The sequence below is a fragment of the Chamaea fasciata genome, unplaced genomic scaffold (assembly GCF_029207755.1).
Source record: "Chamaea fasciata isolate MVZ Bird 193981 ecotype frontalis unplaced genomic scaffold, bChaFas1.0.hap1 SCAF_15, whole genome shotgun sequence".
NCBI classification, from domain to species: Eukaryota; Metazoa; Chordata; class Aves; order Passeriformes; family Sylviidae; genus Chamaea; species Chamaea fasciata.
The window spans coordinates 8,479,280-8,503,954 of NW_027094100.1; the positions used below are offsets into that span (position 1 = coordinate 8,479,280).

General features: G+C 42.2%; 2 protein-coding genes across 7 annotated transcripts; one reads left to right on the plus strand and one right to left on the minus strand.

Moving 5' to 3' along the window:
• Positions 1–24,655, plus strand: HNRNPAB (heterogeneous nuclear ribonucleoprotein A/B). 4 transcript variants are annotated; one of them, XM_066196870.1, is made up of 9 exons: positions 1–90; positions 204–485; positions 3,383–3,551; positions 3,636–3,794; positions 4,202–4,333; positions 5,981–6,089; positions 6,183–6,335; positions 6,414–6,498; positions 23,969–24,655. In XM_066196870.1, the coding sequence occupies exons 2-8, from the start codon at positions 241–243 to the stop codon at positions 6,482–6,484; spliced, it is 1,038 nt and encodes a 345-aa protein (XP_066052967.1). In that variant the 5' UTR covers positions 1–90; positions 204–240; the 3' UTR covers positions 6,485–6,498; positions 23,969–24,655. The 4 variants fall into 4 exon arrangements, with proteins under 4 accessions (XP_066052967.1, XP_066052969.1, XP_066052968.1 ...); XM_066196872.1 differs by having other exon boundaries at positions 24,235–24,655; XM_066196871.1 differs by lacking the exon at positions 23,969–24,655 and adding an exon at positions 6,754–7,092.
• On the minus strand, positions 7,126–17,482 carry PHYKPL (5-phosphohydroxy-L-lysine phospho-lyase). Of its 3 annotated transcripts, none has more exons than XM_066196866.1 (13): positions 17,365–17,482; positions 15,723–15,841; positions 14,831–14,990; positions 14,175–14,249; positions 13,280–13,388; positions 13,069–13,185; positions 12,783–12,865; positions 12,272–12,497; positions 11,844–11,998; positions 11,261–11,350; positions 10,914–11,044; positions 10,437–10,493; positions 7,126–9,271 (listed from the first exon to the last, which is right to left on the minus strand). In XM_066196866.1, the coding sequence occupies exons 1-12, from the start codon at positions 17,424–17,426 to the stop codon at positions 10,465–10,467; spliced, it is 1,356 nt and encodes a 451-aa protein (XP_066052963.1). In that variant the 5' UTR covers positions 17,427–17,482; the 3' UTR covers positions 7,126–9,271; positions 10,437–10,464. The 3 variants fall into 3 exon arrangements, with proteins under 3 accessions (XP_066052963.1, XP_066052964.1, XP_066052965.1); XM_066196867.1 differs by having other exon boundaries at positions 13,280–13,367; positions 17,365–17,481; XM_066196868.1 differs by lacking the exons at positions 7,126–9,271; positions 10,437–10,493 and having other exon boundaries at positions 10,958–11,044; positions 11,912–11,998.
• Positions 24,656–24,675: the final 20 nt, after the last annotated feature.

Sequence of the window (24,675 nt, forward strand, 5' to 3'; positions counted from 1 at the left end):
CGGGGAGCGGGATCGGCTCCAGCACCAGCGCCGGCGTGGTTTTAATTAGACTTCGGTCGGCCCGGGTTTTGTCGGGAGCGGATTTTAAAAGTGAGTACCAGCGGGATGGCGGCGGCGGGAAGGGGGAGGGGTGTGAGCGGACCGGATCAGACCGGCCCGGCCGGGGAGGAGCCGCCGCGCTGACCCGCGCTCGTCTTTCGCAGGCGCCTCTCGTCCCTCTCCCTCTGCGGACGGGGCACCATGTCGGAAGCGGAGCAGCAGCTGGCGGCCGGCGCCACCCAGAACGGGCACGAAGCGGCCGAGAGCGCCGGGGAGCAGCAGGCCGAGACCGGCGCGGCTCCGGCGGCGGCGGGAGCGGCGGGAGCAGCGGGAGCAGCCGCGGCGGCGGGAGCCAGCCCAGCGGCGGGAACGGCGGGCACGGCCGCCAGCCAGAATGGGGCCGAGGGCGACCAGATCAACGCCAGCAAGAACGAGGAGGACGCGGGGTAAGGCCGGGCGCCATGTGCGGAGCGCCGGGCCCGGCGCGGCCCTGCGGCGGCAGCGCCCCCGGCCCCGCTGGGCCCGGCGGGGAGGGCGGCGGGAGCGGCCCCGCCGAGCCGGGGCCCTGCAGCACCAGCGCTTCCTTTGTTCTGGCGCTGCCTTTTGTTGGCGCCATGTGGCGGCTGGGGGAGGGGCGCCGAGCGGGGCTGTTGCCGTCTCACGCTGTAAAATGGAAGGGGATTTACCTCTCCCGCGTTTTCCTCATCCTTTACCTCCTTAGCGAAAGGGGCGGATGGAAGGAGTTGCTTTCTGTTGGGGGAGGGGAGCTGGTTGAAACTTTGTGGGGATCGCATGGCTCATCGCCACGGGCGTCAATGTAAATGGGAATGTGTTTTGTGTAAAGCGCATAAGAAATAATCCTGGCCTTGAAAGACGGGAGGGGGGGTAAGCTAAGTATTTTTTAAGGGAACTAAAGGGAAAATCTGCACAATTGAGACCGTGCGCGGTGTGTTTAAATCGGTAAGAGCGATTTTGGTGTGCTACTTTGCAGCATTGTCAGAAAATGCCTTAAGTCTTGCAAGGGATTTCTGGAGTAGTCAGTGTAGTTTGGCTGTGCTTTGGCAGTGGAATCCGTGTGTATACAAGTAGAATTTCTTTCCTGTCGTAGTTGGTCTGTTCATAAATACACGTAGTTGACATGAGGATTACCTGGCTATTTCTCAAGCAGGTCTTTGTTATTCAGGCTACCCCATGTATTTAATTGGAACTCCCTTTGTTGCCGCTGAGCTCTGAACCGGAGGGTCAGATCCCTCAGGTTAAACAGAGAGCTGAAGCCAGTGTAATAGATTTTTGACTATAAAGGAACGAGTAACACTTGCACAAGCTGGGGCCGGATGTACTTTCTGCAGACACTAGAAGGATTGAGAACCAGGCCTTTTAGCTATGTGTGAATTTTTATTTATTGTTTCTAGTACTCTGTGCTGAAAAAAAGGGTGATAGTCTTTTTCTTCCATAAACAGGAGGTGACAAGCTCCAGCCCCAAATCGGTATGAAATGAAACAACTTAAGAGAAGCAGTTATTTAGAGGGATTGACCGATGTGAAAAATGTAGTGCTGTCCAAGCACTGATTTTACAGTGTTTTATTAGGAGCTAAAATAAGCTTCAATTTAGCTGCACTAATACACTCAGGAGGGAAAAATGACTGTTACGAGTGTAGTTGTCCAGTTTGTGTCCTCTGAAGGCAAAGCCAAATACCAGGATTTTTGTTTCAGTTTTTCAAAGGTTCAAAAGTTTTAAATATTGTGTTATTTAAATTAGGTATCAGTTTTTCCAGTTCCAGAACAAAGCACTGCAAATTGCAAAGTGTAACACATACAGCTGTGGTAAGAGGTGAGTTCAGCATGTGCCAATGCCACAGCTCCGACCCAATGCCATAGAGCAGCCAAAGCTGCCTCCAGACAAATTCCTGTCATCTTCCAATCTCTTGATTGTTCTGTAAGTGTGGGCAGTGATGACAGGGAAAGCCACTGTCAGTGTGTACAGGTTAGAGCAGGCACAGTCAGCTGTTGGGATGAGAAGAAGTTCCCCAAGCCCCTTTCTTTGAGCTGCTGTTGGAAGGCTTAATAAACTTTGTGAGGCTGTTCCTCCAAGGCTCTGCTGTAATGGCTGCAGGAAGCACAGGCTTTGCTTGCACCCGGTGCTTCCTGCTGCACTCACCAAGACCACACAGCTTGGTCTGCTGAAAAAGCTTGACTTCAGCCCATAAAGGGTATGGTTTCACTCAGTTTAAGAAAAAAGGACAAAACTCGTGTAAGGTTCCCCCTCCCCCCCATTGCCTCTTGTACATAAACAGATGCTGATTATGGCAAAGTTACACATAAACACTAAAAGCCAATTTTATTTAAAACACAGTTAAATTTGTGAAGTGCTGCTACCTTCTAGTGACAATCTAGGTTGCCTCCAAACAAGAGTAATGACAACTTATACTGCTTCAGTCTATAGTTAGATAAAAAGGCTCCAATGCTTTTAAAAGCTTAGTTTGTTACCTTGGAAACTATGAAAATAGAAAATGCAGCCATGTTATTAATGTTTTCGTTTGAAGTGGAGCATTTGAAAAATGCCTTATTGCCTGCTATCACTGTTCTGTTTGTTAAGTTCACGTCTTGTTAAGTTCACGTCTGTATTGTGCATCGAATTTAGTTCTTTGAGCTAGATATCCTCCTTCAGAGGGTATTTTGTGTGGGAAAGTGGGCAGAGAAGAACAGTATCTGCCTGTTTGGAATTAAAGACTAAGAATGGAGAGACTCCTGTAGTACTGATGAGGACAGCTAGAGTCAGTAACTAAGCAGGAAGAAGTGCACAACATAGTAGTTAGGGCAGGTCCAAAGTCCTGTCTGTTGTATGTGACTGTTATTGGAGGTCACAGATACCTGGACTAAAATTTTTACAGCTGTTTAACCAAAACCGAAGAGAGCTCAAATACTTTGCTTTTGATGCCTTTTTTGCTGAATGCCTTTCAAAGTAGTAGGAATGATCCTAAGTTCTTTGCAAAAACTGAATTTGCAGTGCTTTATAATCAATACTGCTTTCATGCAAATTATAGAATATTAAAGAACATACGTTACTGGCAAGGAATTCTTCAGGCTATTCTTACTATTTCTTATATCCTCTAATAAATGCCAGGGTACATTGTGTCATTCCCTCAAAAAGAGGAGGGAGAAGCCCACCCTTGTGCACTCCTGTAATATCAGCAGCTTTTGACAAGTTGCAGGTGTTGCACTTGGAACAGTTGGTCCTGTTCTGACAATGCTGCTGAGGTGTGTACCACTAAGCATCTTACTGCACGTGCTTTTCTCTCGTGCTTCCTGAAACTGAATAGCTCATCTCTACTTGAAATTTCAGGAAGATGTTTGTTGGTGGCCTCAGTTGGGATACAAGCAAAAAAGACTTGAAAGATTACTTCACCAAATTTGGTGAGGTGACCGACTGTACGATAAAGATGGACCCTAACACAGGAAGATCCAGAGGCTTTGGATTTATTCTCTTCAAAGAACCTGGGAGTGTTGAAAAGGTGAATTTAAGCTTCATATTTTAGATCTTTAACTTCTGGGGAAAACTTTTCAGCTTGAGTTAATCATATCAAACTGTCTTTTAGGTTCTGGAGCAGAAAGAACATAGACTAGATGGACGACTAATTGATCCCAAGAAGGCCATGGCAATGAAAAAAGATCCAGTGAAGAAAATATTTGTTGGTGGACTAAACCCAGAAGCCACAGAAGAGAAAATCAGGGAATACTTTGGAGAGTTTGGAGAGGTGTGTAATGGTATCTTACTAAATTCTGAAGGTATAGTCCCCAGTTGCTGTTTAGTTTATTAATAATCTGCAAGTTTCAAGTAAGTTAACTTGAGATGTATCAAGCCTTCTGTAACATCCAGAAGTTTCCCAACTTGAGAGCAAAGGTAGCACTTACTGCACTAGGTGCTTTCATTGCTAGATACCCTTGTCTTTAACTCAAAGCATTTTAGCTGATTTTAAAATCAATTTGAAGAGCTGTAAAATGGAAATCTCTGATCTGAAAGGCAGTGTTAGCATAGAAAGGCTTGCAACTTTGGTGTTGCCTAATAAGCATAGAGAGAAAATTTAGTTTTGCTGTCCCAGTTTCTGTGCATTTAACTGCTCATCTAAAACATGAGTCTGAAAATAGTATTTTGCATCTTCAGATTGAAGCAATTGAACTGCCAATGGATCCAAAGACCAACAAAAGGAGGGGGTTTGTGTTCATCACGTTCAAGGAAGAGGATCCAGTGAAGAAGGTTTTGGAGAAGAAATTCCATAACGTCAGTGGAAGCAAGGTAGAAACTTTGACTTGTAACTCTTTTTCCAGGGATAATACCTCTGCGTCTATAATCTGAAAAGGCTTTTGTAGACCTCTTGTGTCAAAGGACCAAATTTACAATAAGGACAGTTGAAGTTTACCACAGCATTGTTTTGCCATAAGTTCTGTCATAGAGGCCACCAAGGCTCTTTGACAGTACCTGTGGCTTTCATTGCTGTATTTTAGGGCCTTTTGTAGATAAAATACTTACTTGTATTTATTAAATGTATGTGGAGAAATTGGCTTGTGTAGCAGTGGAAGCCATTCCAACAGGTAGATGCCTATTTTCAGCGTAAGCACTTGCATAAATGAAAGCCTTGAAGATGCTTAGCTTTGCAAGCATCTGGCTGAAACTAGCTCTGTCTGCTGGGGGGCAGCTTCTCCTTTTTTCTCTCTGAAGCCTCTTCCTGCAGCCCCCCTGGTACCAAAACCTTGTCATGTAAACCCACTGCAGGGATCCAGGGAGCGAATGTACGCTTCTGGATCTTGTGCCTGGTCAGCTGGCTGTGGGAACTGCTGTAAGGGTGGTGGGAGATGCTCTAACCACACTGCTCATCTGTGGGAACAGCTAATGGAGAGAGGCTCATGGAACAAGAAATTAAGAAAGACTGGAGGCAAATGATGTGTCCTGGCTCAAGGTGTCCCTGTTCCCTTGCTCTGAGGCCAGTGCTGACCATGTAACTTCAGAGCCCTGTTAAACTTGGCTGTACTGTCTGACACTGACTTGGATTGTATTAAGACTGGTCTTCACCCAATACCGAACAAAGTTTAGCAAACCTAATGCAGTGGGAAAATCACTAATTAGCAGTGAACTTTGTTTTCAGGAGAGATGAATGCCTAAATTCCAAGAGAGCTGAGAAATTTATCATACCTATGACTTGTTTTTGTGTTGTAGCCGTAGATAATAAAAAGCAGATCAGCTTAAGGGTCCTATGGTGAAGAACTTCAGCCAGTCTGGCTCAGGGGCTGTTACTCCTTTTGCAGCAGCAGTAGCTTTAATTCACAAATCCAGGAACCTGGTGGTTGGCTGACAGCTTGAATTGCAGCCTGGGAACCTGCCTTGGAAATGTCAGTCCTGGTTGGTTTTTACCTGTTAGTATTTGATAAATGGTGATTTCAGGCATTGGTAGGGGTATGGTACAGTCCATCCACATGCACAGTGTGTAGGGTGTACAATGGCTGCCAGGAAAACTCATTCAGGTGTATGTCTCAGAACCTTGTTCACTCAGTGCAGGTCAGGTGAAGCAGTCTGATAGCAACAGCCTTGTCCTGGAGGTTGTGCCAGGGGAGAGGGCAGCCTTGTGGCTCCTACAGGAGAGGTGGCCTCAGCACCTCTTCCATGGTGAAACTGATGGTAGGGAGCAGACAGGATAAAATCCCTGAAAGCAGTGGCCCCTTGGAAAGGCTGACAGGGACTTACCTTTGCCCACATGGCACAATAAATCAGGTGCCCCTGGATATGCACTAGTGCTGCTCTCCTCACCAGGAGCACAGCACGTACACCTCCTTTGCCTCCAGAGGAACCTCTGGCTTCTCCAGGTGTTCAGGTTGAGCAGTGCTTCTCCAGGTTGAGCAGTGCTGCTCTGAGACACTTTACATACTTTTCCTTGTTTTTTATTTGCAGTGTGAGATTAAGGTAGCACAGCCAAAAGAAGTGTACCAGCAGCAACAGTTCAGTAGTGGTGGAGGAAGAGGTAGCTATGGAGGAAGAGGCAGAGGTGGAAGAGGCGGCGGTAAGTACCACACACACTACTTTAGTATGGACACATTCTAAATAAGTTGTGTGTACTAAAATGGGATTTTGTGGATGGTTTTCCCTTCTATAGCTCAAAGTCAAAATTGGAATCAAGGTTATGGCAATTACTGGAACCAGGGTTATGGGAATCAAGGATACGGCTATCAGCAAGGTTATGGTGGCTATGGAGGCTATGATTATTCAGGATATGGGTATTATGGATATGGACCAGGCTATGATTACAGTAAGTAAAGAGAACTGTATTGGGTATAAGCAAGCATAACTAATTAGCAGTTTAATGCATTTGTTCTCTTGTTCATAGGTCAAGGCAGTGCAAATTACGGGAAGACACCAAGACGTGGTGGTCATCAGAATAACTACAAGCCATATTGATCAAACTTATTCAGGTATGCAGTGGCATGGTCTCTTTTGGAAAATGACTGCATAGGTTTTGTATACAATGCTGTAGATGGATACTTCAGTTCTGTACCAAATTTAACTTTACAATAAATTTCTATGGCCTGTTAAATGTGCATCTTACTTGGAAGAGCTCCCTGGAAATGTTTTACATGTTTAATACTTACCAATAACTAGTTGTCTAGACAGTGTGGTGTGTAAATTTCAGCCTTGCTGAAGATATTAATTAATGATTTTATTAATAGGTTAAACTGAAACTGATTTTGAGGGTCTGCTTAAGCTGCAGCTCTGCATCTAGGGACTGCCTCTTGGAGTTAACTATGGACTCTGCATTACTCATTGTACAGAATTGTACATTGTACAGAATGAGATGCATCTTAGGGAACCAGTGTCACTTTCCACCTTTTTATTTTGTATTGTTTTTGTGTCATACATTTCCTGTAATGGAAGTGTTAATTTTACTGTACTTTTTGGTACCTTTTTGGAATCTAATGTATTGTAAGGTATTTTACATGTGTTCTGATTCACCATGACATGGATATTGAAGCTATCCTAGCTTTTGAAATAAAAAAGGCGTAATCTAGTGTCTTGTGCCATTCTTCAGCTCATGTGTTAGTAAATCACCAGTATCCTGTTCCCAGAACTTAGTTCATGGCAGTACCTTGATAGATTGAGAGTTGTGCTTAAATGTTTTTAATCTTAAAACTAGAAGGCTGTGTTGGTAGTTGTGCTCGCTTGCAGTTAAGTGGCAACTAAAATGTGCTGTCACTTCTGCCTGGAGGTTGTGGAGGAGAGCTCAGGTGAGAAGCCCCAGCTGTGGTGGGGCTGTGCTGGTGAGGTGGTGGCTCATGCTCTAGGCAAGCAGAAGCTCAGAGTAACTGCAGTGGTGTCTGCTTTGGGCTCTGCTAGGAGGAGCCACAGCTGTAGGTTTCAGGTAGGGCTTGAGAGCCTGGACAGCATTGCAGGAGGGAGCCAAGAGGTGTGCAAGAAGCTGGCTGCACTTACTTCATATTTCACTGTCTTGAGTCTGAGACTTGTCTGCAAGTTGTTAATAGGATGTATATACCTGCCTTGAAAGGGAGGTTGCACAGACATGAAATTACCAATGCAAAGTCTGAATTTTTGCAGTCTTTTTGTATAACAGAAAAGGCTAAAAGAACTTCCGCTGCAGTTGTGGGTGGAAAAAACATCTCTTTCTCTAGAGATGAGTGACCAGCTAGAAACACTCTCCTTTTTTGACTTTACTGTTAGTTTACTGCTGTTTTAAGTTGGTAACTGTCATGCGATTTGCCTGTCTCGTTGCAGAATGTAAGTAGCAAGCTCCACAGCACAAAGTAAACTTCTAATCTTTGTTGCCGTGATCAGTTTGATTTTTGATCTCCTTTTAAAGCTAAAATATGGCAGTTTTTTTCCTTGTAACATATTGTTTAAACAAGTAACACCCAGAAGTGGAATCAAACCAAGTAACTAAGACAAGAAACAAACACATTACTAGTGACCTTTCAATTTTTTTTTTTTTTTTTTAACAAGGGATGCTGCTTTTTCTGCATGGACTATAATCTGCTGCTCCCTGCTGGCTGTCCTTGAAAAGAAAAACTTGCTTTTAAATTTAGAAGTTTGTAAAACTCTTCTGGTGTTAAGTGGAAGTCTTGAGTATTAAAAAGAATCAGATTTTAAATTCTACAATTGACAACTTTACAGCTGGACCATGTAACCTCCAGCCCAACTTACTTGCAGATAAAAAACCAGCAGATCACTGAAACAAATGAGTATGGTATTTAAAAGTATTACTGTCTCAAGATTTAAAATTGAAATACTTCAACTATTTTTTCTGTGAAATAAGGGGTAGCAGAATATTTTTCTAGCAAACACTTGGCCCTCCAGTGGGAAATTGCATGGAACCAGGACCATTGTGCTGCAGTCCTTGTGGCTGGTTGTGTCCCAGCAAGAGTTTGTCGGCTGGTGTTGTTGTGGTGGTTTTTGTAAGTGCTCAGGTAATGCTTTCTTACCAGGTGATGTGGCCTTAGGCAGAAACTGAGGATACTGGTACTTAAATGCAGAGCTGGTTTTTCCCTTTTCTTCTTTGCATGAGAAGTTTGTGATACAAAGAACTGCCTGGTGAAAGTACAGGCTTTGTACACAAGGTTGTTGCTTATGGTTGTAATCTACTCCTAGTTTACCAATCCTACTTGGATATTTCTCAAGGACAGGCTGTGTTTGTAAGAAGTGGTTTGGGAGCCCTAGCCCTCAGTGTCTGTCACTTGTGTGTTTGATGTTAGGAGTTTGGAACTGAAGTTTTTGACTTAACCTGGTGGCTGAGAGTGTTTTTTGAATATTGCTTAGGGACCTTGTTCTGACACTGGTCAGAGTAGCCTGGGAAGGACTGGGTGTACTGGCACCTGGAATAGTGTTTGCATCGGTAGCTGAAGACTTAAAAATATCAGAACACCCATTGGCTCATCCTAATTTGAAAAAGGCATAACCTCAAAGTGTGTAAATTTAGAAAATGCATTTTGTAGTGGCCACTAGAAAGATCCTTCTTTATAATCAATTTTAGATATGCTGTTTTAAATAAAAGCCAATTCCACACTGCCAGAGTTGAGACAAGCTCTTGTAAAATTTATTTCTCCTAGACCTTTTACTGAAAACAGAAGAATCAAAGGTGACTTATCTGGTCTAAGACATGCTAGGATGAAGATTAAATGTGCATTATTATAGTAGAATAATGTTTCTTAGTAGTAGATCTTGAGCATTGTTTAAAACCTATGGAAAGAAAATAATGTTATGGGTTTTTTTGTAAAAGTATCATTAAGAGAAATTACTTAATTGCATCATTTTCGCTTACATTATATGTAAGTGTCTTACTAGTACTGTACTTAGTAAGAGGCTTTTTGCATTCTTGGTTTCCTGTAGAAAATAAAGGCATTTTTCTTGCTTAGTTTAGATTATAGACAAGCACATTAAGTCATTAGGCCTCTAATTTGCACTGGCACTGCTAAGTAATCTTTCTGTTCCTAAGAATAAGTAGTATAAACAGTTGTATGTCTTTCCATTAACTTGCTAAATAAAATATTAACACATTTTTCTTGTGCCTGCTATACTAATATTACACTGAACTAAAAACATATTTCTCCTTAGCTCAGGGCCACATCACTGTGGATCTCCTGGTGGCTGAGGCCACTAATGATGACACTGCTCCCAACAATCACATTTAGGTGCATTCCTGCCCAGCTATCCAGAGTTCTGCTGAACACGTGGTTGTCTCTTAGTCAAGAGTAGTTTGAAGAAGTAACTAAGTGTACCCAAGGGTGTTTGTTGTTACCAAGGTGTTAACTGTGAGTAGACTGTGCTCATGAGTGTGCAGCAGACTGAGTTGCAGTCAGATGTTCTCTTGGCAACCTATTGAGGGACCTCAACAGATGAAGACGTAACAAGGCTTTGAAGACCTAACAAGACCAATCTTACTCTGATACCCACAAACTTTTGAGTCTAGGGGTAAATGGATCCTGAAGGATGAGAAACCAGCTGTGAACCTGAAATGACACTCTAGAGGAGATCTGCTGAGAAGTGGTCATGCAGCTGGACCAGCTTCTGGCTGGAGCCTGAAGTCACTGAGCAGCAAGCAGAAAGCTGTGTTTGTGTGGCTGTGCAGTCATTTGCATGCCCTAGAGACAGTCATGTCTGGGACATGTTGGCCCTAGCTTACAGACAAGTGATGCACACAGTATTGTTGGGAGTGTCAGACTAATGGAAGGTAGTTGTGAATGCTGGATGGACACAAGTGTGGTCTGTGCTTGGAGATTCCCAGAAATTCCTGTAAACTTGAAGTAAAATCATCTCTGAGGAAGCTTTATTTCTGACTGTGCTTGTGAAGTTATGTTTAGGAACCTTGGCTTTTAAACAGTACTGGGTGACTGTAGGTAAATACCTGCTCAGGTAGAACAAATACGTGTTTTCTAATGGTTCAGACATTCTTTTTCCATATCTGGTGAGAGAATAAATAACAAGTTAGACAAATCATGACTTAAGTGACTTTTTTTTACACTAACTTTCTTAATGCTAAGTGTGTAGAAGTTGTATAAAAAGCTAAGTGGCAAAAGTATGCTGATTATGGCTTTCAGGAACACGTGAACATCTTTTACAAGTTGTTCTTGTTCAGACAAGCTAAACACTCAAACCTTAGCCAGAGCAAAGCTATTTTAAAAGGCACATGCATCTGTAGAGGAAGTAGTTTTGTTAGAGAATTTCAGCACAGAATAACTGAGAAGGGGAAGGCTGTGTGCTCAGCATTTACCATTTGGGCTCAATTTTAGCACTGCTGAACATAAGGCTCAGCAGCTCAGCATTGTCTTCAAGAAAGTTCAGAAACCACCCTCCATTTTTGAAGGGTTTGATAATTTTTTACCTGTTAGTATTTTGTCAATTGTATCCACAACAAATTTTGCATCTTCCATATTAAAACACATCGGGGGCTTGAATTTCAGCACATTTCTTCCTGGCCCATCTGTACTCAGTAGAATGTATTTTTCCTTAAGTCTGGAAAGAACAGTAACAAAGAATTACATTTACCGCTGCATGTAGTTCAGAAAAACTTCTAAACACCGGCCTGCTGCCTGTCCCACAGTGCCTTTCTACACTGACTGGTTAGTTTTGGCCAGTTGGTTTTACTTTAGCAACTCCTGAGTGGTAACGGTAGTCTTTAATTGTGTGCTTGCCTCCCATATTGAGGACCTCCATGGTTGTCCCATGTACCTTGTTATTAAATCCTCTGCTTCTGCTGTGGCTGGAGTCCTTTTTGCTTGGTCCTTGATTAAATCCACTCCAATGAATAAGCCACAACCTCTGTAAAAGAAATAAAAACAGTCTGCGTCAGAGGAAGGAAGTACAAGTGAACTAAAAAGCATTTTTTTAAGACCAGACCTTTACTGCATGAGAATTACCTGATGTTTTGACTACTGCTAGGAGAGGTTTTGCTTTTCTGAGGAACATAGTAATAGACTTCTGTCTGTTCACACTGACAGCACAGGACAGGATCTTAAGCATGTTTTCCATCTAGTTCATCACTTCTGTACCCTGTGCATTTGAACTTTGAGTTCAAACCAGAAAGTGAATTCCTTTAGCAGCTAATAAATGGATAAAACAGTTCAGAGTGGCAGAGTATTCATATATTTCTGGTAAGCTCAAGTTTGTTTTATTTAATTGCACAGGATGCTCTTTAGTTTTGCTGGAAACACAAAATTTAATAATTTTTTAAAACAACACCTATTGGATTGAGTTGTTGGGACTGACTGAACCAAACAGCAAGCAGCTGAAAATGTAAATAAGGCACTGATACCTGACATCACCAATGATGGGATGCTTGATTTGCTGCTCCTTGAGTATCTTCATCAAGAAGTTGCCTACCTCTGTGGCATGAGCCTGAAGGTGTTCCTTCTCAATCACATCTAACACAGCTAATCCAATGGCACATGAAACAGGGTTCCCACCAAACTGAGCCCAAGCAAGGAACACACAGAGCCATAGAAAGGGAAGAAAAAAGATGCAGTCATGTCAGAAAGTGTAGCCTCAGTGATAGGAGGAGCATACTATCACTTTTATCAGATTGAGCCAATATATAAGAGTCACAGACTAGAAACACAGAAAATAGTACAGAAACACAATTTGTCTTTAGCTACCGTGTGGTAAAAACTAATAAAATCACAGCATAAGTATCTAATTTTAGTCCTTACACTCCTTTACAGAAGTAGGCAACTTTTTACTTACTGTATTAAAATACTCTACTCCTGTGGCCGCAAATGCTTCTGCAATTTCTTTTGTTGTTGCTACACAAGCAAGTGGGTGCCCATTTCCCATTGGTTTCCCCATAGTGACAATATCAGGTATAAAATCTTCTCCCTGAAGCTGGAATGCCCAAAAGTGCTTGCCAACCCTGCCAAAGCCAACTTGAATTTCATCAGCAATAAATACACCTCCTGCCTTGTGCACGTGCCTGTAACATAACAGATTTGATTGTCTCTTAAAAGGAAAGAGAACACAGCATTTACTGTTCAGGAACATGCAGAAAGTTTACTTTGCAAACTTTGCAGAAACAAATGTGTACAAACCGATATTTTATACTGTGTTTATTAGCAGGTCTTAGCCATATACGAAGTTCACATTCTAACATGAAAGCTTAGGTAATTTCCTACCTATCAAGCTCTATGCTACAGCAGGCAGAGAAATTATCTATTTATCAAATATGTTAAGTGAGAAAAGATAATGAATGATGACTTACTCTGCAACCTTCTGAAAATAACCTGCTGGGGGAATGATTTGACCACCCACACTTGGTAGAGATTCAGCAAAAAATGCAGCAATCTGAAACACAGCATATAATGTTTGAACATAATACAGAAAATTGTGGAGTAAACTCTTTGTCCTTAGATGGTTTTTGATTATTAATGTGATCTTTTCTTTCTGACAAGTCCATACCACTTAGCTTTAGTAACTCTGAATTGCACTGACAATCAGGCACATGCATTTCTAAGACAAGACAAACAGTTAAGGAGATGATATTTTACCTTTCTGCCTCTCTTATGTGCATGCTCAATAATATTTTTTACTTCATCAGCATAGGCTGTTACTGAATTTTCATGGTCTTCTCTGTAGAGTCCTCTGTATGTGTCTGGAACAGGAGCCTGTGCAAAGGAACAGTATCCTATATTCAATATATCATAAAAACAACTTCACCTAATTGACAAGTAATTGATAGGTGTAGGCTGAAGTACATACCACGTGGACCCATTCCTTTTGTCCTTCTAGATTTCTGAATTTATATGGGCTTATGTCAATCAAAGATGTCAGATGTCCATGGTAAGCACTTAAAAAACAATTGGCAGAACTAAACAGTAATTTTCTCAGTATCAAGAGTTCTATACTATTAGCATTCCAAATAGTAAAGAGTAGCCAGCTCCTATCACCTAGTAGAAATTCAGTAACTTAAGCTGAGAACAGCTCTGCAATTTCTTTTATATCACTAAGCTTAGTCCTATTTGGATTTTTTTTATATATATAAGGGATGCAGAGGGACAGGACTTAGCACTGGTTTGCCTGCACCAGTGACTGGAATCACAGCAGGGAACACCTGAGCAGTATCACAAGATTGCAGAATAACAGGAAGGGCCTATTTCTGAATATCCTCCAGCAATGGATTTTGCAGTGACTGTAGGCATCCTGTTCTAATATTTGACCCCTTTCATGGCAAAAGACTTTTTTTCTATATCTCATCAAAATTCCTCAGGATTGAACTTATATCTGAAGTCTTTTTTCCTGTCACCATACATCTCCACACTTGGCTCCCATCTTTTTGGCTCCTTCCTATGAGACAGTTTTAGTGGCAGTGAGATCTATCTGGCTGTCTCCTGCAGCTGAACAAACCCAGTAGCTCTCACTGCCGTGCCTCCCTTCCCATCATGGCATTCCCTGCTGGCCTCCTTCCAGTGTGTCAACAGCTGTCAGGTACTGGAGAGCTCAACCGCGGCTCTTGGGCTGGCAAATACTGAACAGAGGGAGAAATTACTTCCCTCAGCTTCCTGGTTACAGCCTTTCTATTACAGGAGGGTTTCAGAAAGGCTCTGACCGTGGGCCAAAACTCAGCCTTGTACCCCCAAATTGCCAATATACTCACTGGTCTAAAACGATGACATCCTCATGTTCTGTGTACTGCCGTGCTAATCTCAGGGCAAGGTCATTGGCTTCAGATCTACAACAGAAAAATTCAGTAATTGTTTCATTGTGGGGGTCTTGAGCTTTGAAATCAAACCTCTCTTGCACTGCTGAGAACAGACAGAACTCGATGAATGTTATACACAAATTCCTTAGCAATCAGCGCTCACTAGGGAGGACTGTTCACCAAAACAGAATCTGTCTTAAAAATGCAGAGTACAGGAACTACCTCAGAAACAATCTGGCTTTTTTTTTCTTCCAGATGAAGCTTATTAGGAATATGCCCCCTTGCCCCCCACCACCCCCCCAGAAGAAGCAGTGTATTGGTACATTTAATGTCGAGAATAACTGTCAAGTCAGAAGACAAATCAGACAAGAAACTAATACAGCAGATACTTATTTACATTACTGTTTTGTGGTCTAAGGTCTTACAAATAGAATAAAACCCTTCTTAAACAAAGCACTAGTTTAGTTCCCAGGTAGAGAGCTTGCAGAACCCAGCCCATGTTTTTGTCAGTAGCTGCTCATCCACACCAGACTGAAATTGTGGTTGATAAGGAAGTGCATACTTGTCTGTCTAGTAAAGCCCCAGTATCAATTCTAATGTACTCAACTTACCCAGAATTCAAAAAATAGAAGATGCATAATTTCTCAGGTAGTGTTTTTGAAAGTCTCTCTGCATAATCAACCAAGTTGTCATGAAGGTAACGAGAATTTGTATTTAACAATTGATTCTGTTCATGAGCTGCCTTTACTATATCAGGGTGACAGTGCCCAACTGGAAGAGAATGTGGAGAGTGGTTTGAGAGTCCTTCATATGTATTACCCATGGTGTTCATTCATTAACACATTTCTCTAATAGTACAGAGATAATATCAGTAGGGCCTTAATAATGGTACATCTTGTGAAAACATTCTTGTGCTCCTCAGAAAGTCTGAAGTTGCCTCCTACGGTATTTAAGGTTTGTAGTTAGTAATATGTAATGATATGCTAAAACAAATAGTGTCTGATTTGATGGTTGCATTTAAGCATTTACATGGTTCAGGAGATTGGGATGGTGCAGGTAACCTTTACTAAAAGAATTACTGGTAGGGGTTAGGTTAGAGAGATTTCAAATCCTGTAAGCAAGCAGCAATCACTTACTTTATTATACACAAGGCACCACACTGAGCAGTGGTTCTGTGATTTTACACTTAGAAGTAACTTTTACAAAAACAGTTTTACAGTGAGGTGCTTTAGTTGAGTTTCCATGGAAAGAAATCTCTATGTTTTAGACACATTTCTAGGAAGACAGGAGAGGAAGCAAGTCTGGAAAGCACATTCACACACACAAATTCAAAAAAACCTGTAATTCCCCAAACTACACACTCAAGAAAGTTTCTTTCCCCTTTTCCAATTAAACACCCCCTCCTCCAGCACAGTGCAACCATAGTAAAAGCACTGACTGTTTTTTGTTCTGCTTAGAAAAACACAGCATCAAATAACATCCAATACCGTGACTTTAGCTTACCGTGGGCGACATTGTTTATGCAATCAAGGTATTGTCTCCCATTCTCATCATACATATACTGGCCTTTTGCTTTCACGATCTTCACTGGATCATTGGAAAAAAACAGCTTGCAAGAAGAGCTATAATAAGCATCAGAAAGCAAAATAAATCTTAGTGAGTTTAGTTTATCCTGCTGGTAGAAGACATTTCTCCTGTTTGCTGGCACAGTCATCCTCCTTTTAGCCCCTAAACCAAAGGCCTTGTACTCAAATTTTCTTAGACTTACAGGAAAAAAGCACATTCCAAACCTGAAAATCCTAGTCTAGGATCTACCCACAGCAGTAGGACTTGCCTCTATAGTTTCATCCTGTCTCAACTGCAATTCCTTACCATCTGTACTGTCTGCCTTCTTTGTTCCTTAGTGTCTTACCTTGTGCTACGTTCTTTTTATCATTCTTACTATGTTCTTGCTATTCCTGCCAATGTCCTGATTTTCCAGATAGTTTGCTGCAGGTGAAGTTTGCTGCAGGTGATTGTTACAGCTTCACTAACCATAGCGTAGAACACTTGAGTGATTTTATAAGGCTGGGTTTACTTAAGTGGATTTGTTTTGTTTCACTTTTTAAATGAATTGCCAAACAAGTAGAAATGGAAACACATCTGCCTAAGTAGGAGTTGCAGAGATTTCACTCTGAAGGGCAGTGCCAAACTTCCATACTTCCATTTAGTAAGAGACGACTTAGACAGAAATAATTTGACGATAAATACAAAGCCTTTGTCAAATGGATGACAAAGGACCCTAGTGAAATAATAAAGTGCTTCATTATCCCTCCCCAAAGTATCCTGATACTTTCTGTGTGAGCTGGCAGAACAGTTGGGGGTTTTTGTAAGCTTCTCCTCACTGTTCAAAAGAAAGTGCTTGCAGAGGCTGGGTCTTTGTTGCCAGTGGCAGGGCAAATCAGTTAGAAAAAGATTTAACAGCCAGTGTAGCATTTTCCAGGTATGTGTAACTGGCATAATTCTAATTTCAGCATTTACTTTCAGCCCAACTTCTGTATTTATAAGACACATAAAAGTAGCCTTGGGTTTGAATATATATGATATGAAAATATTCCTACAGTTAAACAAAAGAGTTGAGTTGCCATTCTGATGGTCTACAGAATTAAGACTTTCTTTAGGTTGGTTGAAACACCACCGGTAATAGGAAGTTTAGAACTGAGTCTTGTCCCTCATTCTGTCAAAGAGAGCAGACGTTTGTTCTTACTTCATCACGGTTTTGCGTAACTAGTTTCCTGAAAGATGGGCTATAATAGTAGGTGAGCCAGAACCTCGGCTGGCCCAGTACGGCCCCCAGCCCCAGCCGTGCCTCCGCCGGGCTCACAGAAAACGCTTTCTTAGTCCTTAAGACTCTAAACGGGCGCGCTCGGTATCATACGGGGTTCATAGTGCAGTTTCGTAATCCCCCTCCGTGGGAAAGACTAGTTCCTGTTAATTACAGCAGCGCACGGGGCTGCGCGGGCGCGGCGCTCCGGCGCTGCTCCCAGCCCGGGCGCGATGGCGCTGCCGCCGGGCGGGGCCCGCGGGCTCGGCCCCGCTCCCGGCCACGTCGGGCGGCCGTGCCCGCCCGGCCCCGGCCCCGCGCCCGCCGGTCCGCAGCACTCACCCGACGAGCTGCCGCCGCAGGGCCAGGGTCTGCTGCCGGGAGCGCGGCTGTGCCGCCCGCATGGCCGCCGAGCCGCCCGCGGGGCCCGGGCGGCCTGCAGAGGAACGAGCGGGGAGGGAGGAAGGGGAGGGAGGGAGGAAAGGGAGGGAGGGAGCGGCCGCCTCCCGCGGGGGCCGGGCCGCCGGGGGAGGGGAGGGGAGGGGCGGCAGCGCGGACCGGAGCGCTCCCTGCCCGGAGCTACCCCGGCGGGGCGGGCTCTGCACAGCCGGGAGCGGGGACACGTGGGGACGGGCTGGGTCCCCGCGGGGCTGCTGGCAGCTCGCCCTTAAACCAGACACCCCGGGGGTTTACACTGCTCGGGTGCATCCGGCCCCACACCCCACTCACCTGGGAGGGAGGAACGGGCTCTTCTGGATCGTTAGCACAGCACTAGCGCTTGAAATACACATCGAGGAAGTCTCATTTGCAGCTGAAAATGATTTGAGTCGGTAGCCAGGGTGGTAGAACTGAAACAATTCTTCCACGTACTTTATTGTTTAAGCAGAAGTAAACCCAGCTTTTTACACGTGCTGTGTTTGGTTGGTGGCAGATAAGTAGACACCTGACTGAGGGACTCCTTTAGGGCCAATCCTAAAGCAGGTAATAGTTAGGATTAAAAGAGGGCATGCTGTCAATCAGATTAGAATGATCTTTCTTCCATTCCCGTTTGACTGGAATTACTGAAGAAAAATAGGAAGATAACAGGAAAGTAGGTTCTGGGATGGATTGAGTTCTGCCACTGCAGGTGGTATATTCCATAATCAAGTTCATCAACTTGTCCAGCTTGATTCTAGAAAGTGACACTTTTTTTCCCCTTCCAAATACTCATTCACATTCTTTTGGTTTAAGCTACCAAACAGCTCTTAAAACTAGAAAAACAGAACAGATAACTTTAAAACTACACTTGGCAGACTTTGCTTACTAGATAGAGCAACCAATAGTTATCTCTAGTTGCAATTACTTGATAAACAGAGGTGCAGTTTAAATTTTGTGCAACATGGAGAATGCAAAACCAAATTGCTTTGTACTTAAAGATAGATTGAACTTAGTCTAACTCCATTGTTTCACAAAGGTCAGGTTTTAAGTAACAAAAGACAGCGGAGAAAAAATTAATAATGGCTGTTAATCTTTATTTGAACTCTTGTCGGGTTAAGATATTTACTAGCTATTTATAATAACAACCTGAACATTTACAATTTGAAAAGTTTACTCTTGGTTACAAATGCAGAGTTCATTATACATATTCACACAACTGTAAAAGTAATCTGTACAGAGAGACCATTTTTAAAATCTAGTTTTTGCTTTTATTAAAAAAAGCACAAGAAAAAAAAGGGTTTTTAGGTCTCAAGGTAATGTATTGTCCATTACAGCTTTAAACTAGAAATACATGATGCAGTACTAATTAATACCATTTTAACATGTTAAAACAATGGATAAGAAATACTGTTATTAATGCCTTCATTTTTAAAGTAGTTGTTCCCGAAAGAAGAGTAAATAGAATACTTTTTGTGGCACATACATGATCAAAAAATCACAAAAAGTTTGCAAATGGAGATGCTAAGTACATTTTCTGTAATTTTAATATCGATATATTTCTTTTCAAAGGTGATATACAGAGATTTAGCCAGCTTTGTATAAAATACCATGTAAATACATTCAAAACTCATTTTTGGCAAACTGCAAACACACAAACAGCCCTTTCTCCTCTGAACAGCCTCCCTGGAGTGATGCAACTGCTCACATAAATAAGGGACACTTGCTTAATGTGGTAGAGGATTAAGCTCTATTGGCATAATTCCAAAACAAATATGGACAGATAAGGCACACGTTGCATGTATTTTTCTAAACTGTATACAGATCTAAGATACCAGCAGGTTCGGGTTCTCAAATGCTATGTAATGTATGCACCAGTTTTGTATTATTTCTATGTCCAAAGTCACGTAATGCAACAAAGCAGGGGGCTTTCAGTTTTGACAGTGGTATTTGTGCTGAACATCCTTCATATTTAGTATTTTTGATTGTTTTTAAGATAGCAGAAAAGGAAACCCAAATTGAAACACAAAAAGCTGTTATGAAATTGTTTCTAAAAATGCACTTTATGAAACAAACCAGCAAACACAACTTGGATTGCACTGATGGCAGCTTACGACCTTTCCTGCTAAATTCACAGATTCAGTGGGTATCATGAGTGCTTTTGCTTTGCAAAAGCAGACTTTAATTTTTTAATGTAATTGCAGAAATACAAGTTTGATAAGCACTCACCTACACTTAATAAATTCCTGTAAAACGAATTTATCAAATACAGTGTTTAACAGTATAATAAAAAGAAGCAGATAGATCAGTGTCATTTACAGACACTGTGTTTTAAATTTCTGTTCATTAATATCTAAGTTATGTAAGAAACCACACAAGTGAGCTGACACAGAAGTGAGCTGACTGTTCATGAAACCACACTTATGTCAACTTCTAGCAGAACTTCACAAAACAGGAATTGTTTGTCCTAAGACATCGGAAAACCACAAATATTACTAATGTATTTCTTACGCCACTCTCTTATCAATAACTCCACTTCTTATGCATGGAAAACTCGTGTTTCCCAGCCTTCCTGTGGTTTCCCCCAGGCTCTCTACAGTAGTATACAGTAATATAATCTACTAAATCCTTCTTCCATTCATATCTAAGTGACAGATTTTCAGCACTTAATTTAGCTGCAGGTTAAAGAACAGTCACATATTCCTTGTGTTGTGCCATCTAATAGGACAAGAGCACATGGCAAAGTTGCAGTAGTTCACCTGGGGATGTGAAAGTACTAAAAGTATAAATAATCACCAGGGAAAGTAAAGTTTAGGAAATGGATTTTTTACTCACTGATTTGCTTCTGTCTGCAATAGGTTCCCCCAAGTGGAGCTCTGGAGTATTTCAAACTGAACTAATTATGGCCAGGTCCAGTGCAGTGCCAGGGAGATGGTTAAAATGCAGGTGACTCCAGTAAATGACACTGAGACTGCACTAACTAGAGTGACCAGATGTTTCTCTCTGCCCCCTCCTTTTTGTTTAAAAAAAAAAAAAAATTAAACACTATTGCAAAAGAGTCAAGAAATATGCTTACATAAACACTGTCCTGTAAAGTTGCCAGGCTCAGTGTGTGCCACAGTGATTGTCTTGGCAAGTTAAAGTGTCACAGCCCTTTTGAAATTATCCATATATGTAACTTCACACTTGAAAGTCTTCTGGTTAAACCTCTGCAAGGCTGGCTGTGCTGCTCAGCACGTCAGCCTGTCCTGAACAGGTAAAAACCAGGAGTTGCAAATTAAACAAAGCAATACTGAGGTTCTTTCCACCCCTGGACACTGCTGAGGGCAATTCTTCCTCTGCTAGAGCACCTTGGAACCAAACTCACTGGTCTGAATTCAGCCACACACCTGCACTATTTGTCCAGGAGGAATGGTTTGGGCACATTTAGATTTTTATATCATTGGTTGTTATTAACATTTTGCGTATCTTAAAGAGAAGTCTGTTACCTACAAAGGAAATAATTCAGAGCTTCCACGCTCAAAATTTTAAAAATAGAAATGTGTCAGGAAGTCTACTATAGGTAGATGTTATTTGCATAACACTGCAAATTATCTGGGCAACAGTGGGACTGAAAAAACATAAGAATACAATGGTATTTCCCAAGAAAGAAATACCAGATTTGGAAAAAAAATTAAAGTTTCTATCCGTGCCCTCCTGGCTTTACAAATATCTGCTCAAAAAAGCCATATGTGCTGTAAATTAAGACACTGTCACGACATAAAATTTGCTTCGATTAAAAAAAATAGTCTCCTCTAGAGGGCAGCATTGAACCAGCATTCACTGACCAGGGAACGCCTTTATAATGCACATATTACATTGACAGGCCAGGGGAATCATTCACCATTATGATAAACCTGGAAACTTTCTGGCATCTTAATCATTTAATTAATTTTTACTACGTATTTTAATCAATTAATGTGCATTACAACATGTGAATTCTTGGTTTCTTGCCCAAGAGCCTGCTGTATTTTGCTGGGTGCAAAATCAAAATTTTCCCCAGGGTGGTGGTTACTATAACAGTCTTAAAACCACAGGTGTCATTTTGCATGGATTACTTTGCATCATTGCAGGGGATGTCTTAACTGCTGAAACCTCCCATGTGTTTTGCTGGTTTGCTTAAGGATTTCAAATGCTGAATCTATGAAATTACAGAAGACAAAAGCTAATCTAAATATTTTATCTATTGGTTTCCTAAAAAGAAAACACATCAGAAAGTCGCTTACCATTAAAAGAAACAATTTTAAATACACAGGAGAAAAATCCATACAGAAATAAATTCATCACCATTGTATATACAGGAAGTGTCAGAAGCAGTGCATACAGGAGAGGCAACTCCCTATGGGAATAAAACAAAGCATGTGGCAATATCTTGATTATGATGTTTCTAAACTAAAATATTGATGAATTGACACTTGGGAACAGTTTCAGTTTGGGGTCAGATCAGGATTTCTCTGCCACCTGTTTTGTACTCCAAAGAAATATTCCTGAACTCACTGCCCAAGCCATGACTGAGCTGCAAAACTCTTAATTAATCTCATTTGTTCCCATCAGAACAGGCCAAATTATCGGGTTCATGCTCTGGCAAGGTTCCTCTCAAGCTGTCAAGCTGTAGAGTTACACACGTGGGGGTTTCTTTGCCTTATTCCCTTCTTCCCCAAATCCACCCTCCCCAGAAGCTTTGGCTCACAGCTGGGTGCAGCATCACCACTCCTGGAGCAGCAGCAGTGACACAACCACAGCCAGCAGCAGCTCCAGCCTCAGTCACAGAATGCACTTGCTGTGTCTCATGGCAAGGCAGCCCTGCCTGCAGAGCTTTGTGGCTGAAAAAAACCTTTTAGGGGTCTCAAGTGAGTTCTTGTGCCCTTGTGATTCAGTTTGGGAACTTTGCTTCCAAAACTGATTGGGCTACAGTGTGTTAAGGGGGAGGATGTTGGTGGTGACTGGAAAGATGGTCATTAGCTACAGTTTGAAATGGAACAAGCCTTAAAGAAAGCTGTGTGTCCTCTGCTCCTGGGCAGCAGCAGACATGGGTGGTTTAACCTCATGGAAAGCACTGTACTGTCACAGGCAGGTCAATTAGAGGAAGGAATTTTTGTCAACTAAAAAAAAAAAAAATGTCTGAGTTTCAGGTTCCCCCAATATCAGTAACTTCAGTGTGTTACCCAGAATGTCTGTTGATGAATCTATGAAGTTACACCGAGTATTTTAGTGATCAAGAAAAATCAGTGGCTCAGTCACAGACCAACCTACATTTTGTAAGAATTAGCAGCCTCTCTGTCAATCATCTTCATTGCTGCTGACATAGAATGGTAACATTCAGCTGCTTTTTGGAATTGCTGTAAAGCAGTCTCAGATTCTTTCAAACCAGAGGGGAAAACAAAAGAAGAGCTGTTTTCTGGGGGAAAAATGCCCTAAGCTTTGTGAAAGGCTGAGATCATGACTGAGTTTTTAGCAAGACTGCCAGTACTACCTAGAAGTAAAATTTGTCTTCGTGAGCTATTCACAAAGTCAAACTATTCAAAAAGACCCACATAAACATTTTCATATGGAAGGAGAAAATAATCAACTGATCTGGCATGAATTTGCAGAGCAAAGCACATCTTTTTAACTCACTGCAGTAAGATCATGACTGCTCTGTATTTAACAACTCCTCTTCTAAATGTTTGTGTAAGGCAGATGGAAGTCTCCAAACAGATTTCCTCTTAGACTCTGTGTAATCAGTACAAAACCCAACAGTTTCTCTAATGAAGTCTGTTGATCTGAGTAATATGATTGATAATCACAGAATGGCTGGGCTTGGAACAGTCTTTAAAGGTCATCTAGGTCCAACTCTGTGCCATGGGCAGGGAAGCAGGTACAGTGTTCAGAATCTAAAGGCCAAATGCACCAATCTCAGCTGAGGTCCAGGCAGGACTTCAGGTGCCAGTGACTGCCCTTCTGGGGGATCCATTCCCTGCTCTGCTCGCAGGAGCTCTGCTCTCCACAGCTTTCTGCTCCTTTGGTGATGATGATGAGGGTTTGGGAGAGTGGATGTACCACCCACAGGCCTTGGAGACCTACTGGTTAGTTCCTCATAGCCAAAGTGGCAACAGTGTGCAGCAGGATCCCTACCTGCCAGCATTCCTGATGGGAGTGGCAGCAGCAGGAGTCCAGAGAAGCTACTGCATGTGAGCAGTGAGTCCCAATGTCCTGAACCTTCCTGACTGGCTGCACGTGCATAGATGATCTTTGTACATGCAGAACCAAGGGCCTTTGCCTGGGAATTTCCAAAGAGGATGACAAAAAGGTTTGGTACCTGAGCTGCAGCACTGGTGGGGGTGGATGCAGCTGCACTCCTGTGCTGGAGTGGCAATTCCAGCCTTCTTCCATTACAAACGAATGTCTTGGGTGCTGTGGCAGCAGAGGCTCTGTGCTGGGAGGGGGATGGCAGCCTTGCAGAGCGGTGAGAGGGTAAAGCACTATTTTGGTATTCTGTATCAATGTTTTGCAGGCCTGGCAGTGGTCACAGTTGATGCCTACAAGCACTGGATATTCCACAAGTTGAAGACGGAATACTGACTTGTTTACCTGAAGATAATAGGACTTCGGGGTATTTCCTCAGAGAAAATATAAATTTTAATATAATTTCATAAGCTTTGGAGGTTAGCTTGTCTTGTAGCTTCAGTGATATCAAACTTCTTCAAGTAGGAGCTAGATAGAAAGCTGTTTAGTTTTTGCCAGCGTATGTAAAACAAGACTTTTCTATCTGCATTGTAGATTGTTTGTGGACACTTCCAGATTCTTGTGCTTTCTGCAGTCATTCTGGGGACTGAACTCTCATTGATATTGAAAGAAGTTCCATGAACACGACATGTGCAGGAATTTGAGTGTAGAAGCCCACAGCGTGGTATGGAATAGTGAACTGCATTTAGTTTGGAGATGACTGGGGGAGATGGGAAGAGCAACTGTACATTAAGGGAACAATTACAGATCTTCCTGATGACATCAATGAGAGATTTGCCTTCAACCTTTCACAAAAAAATTTTTAGCTTTAATTTGGGATATTAAAGGGGTTTTTCAAAAGCACTTAAGGCCAGTGGAAGCTTGTTAGCTGCTCCTTATGCCTTTAAAAACCCCTACACCAAAAGTGATAGCTGAGAACATGAAATGGAAGTAAATAAAATGCATTTTCATTGCTGTTTTGAGTTACATAATTGT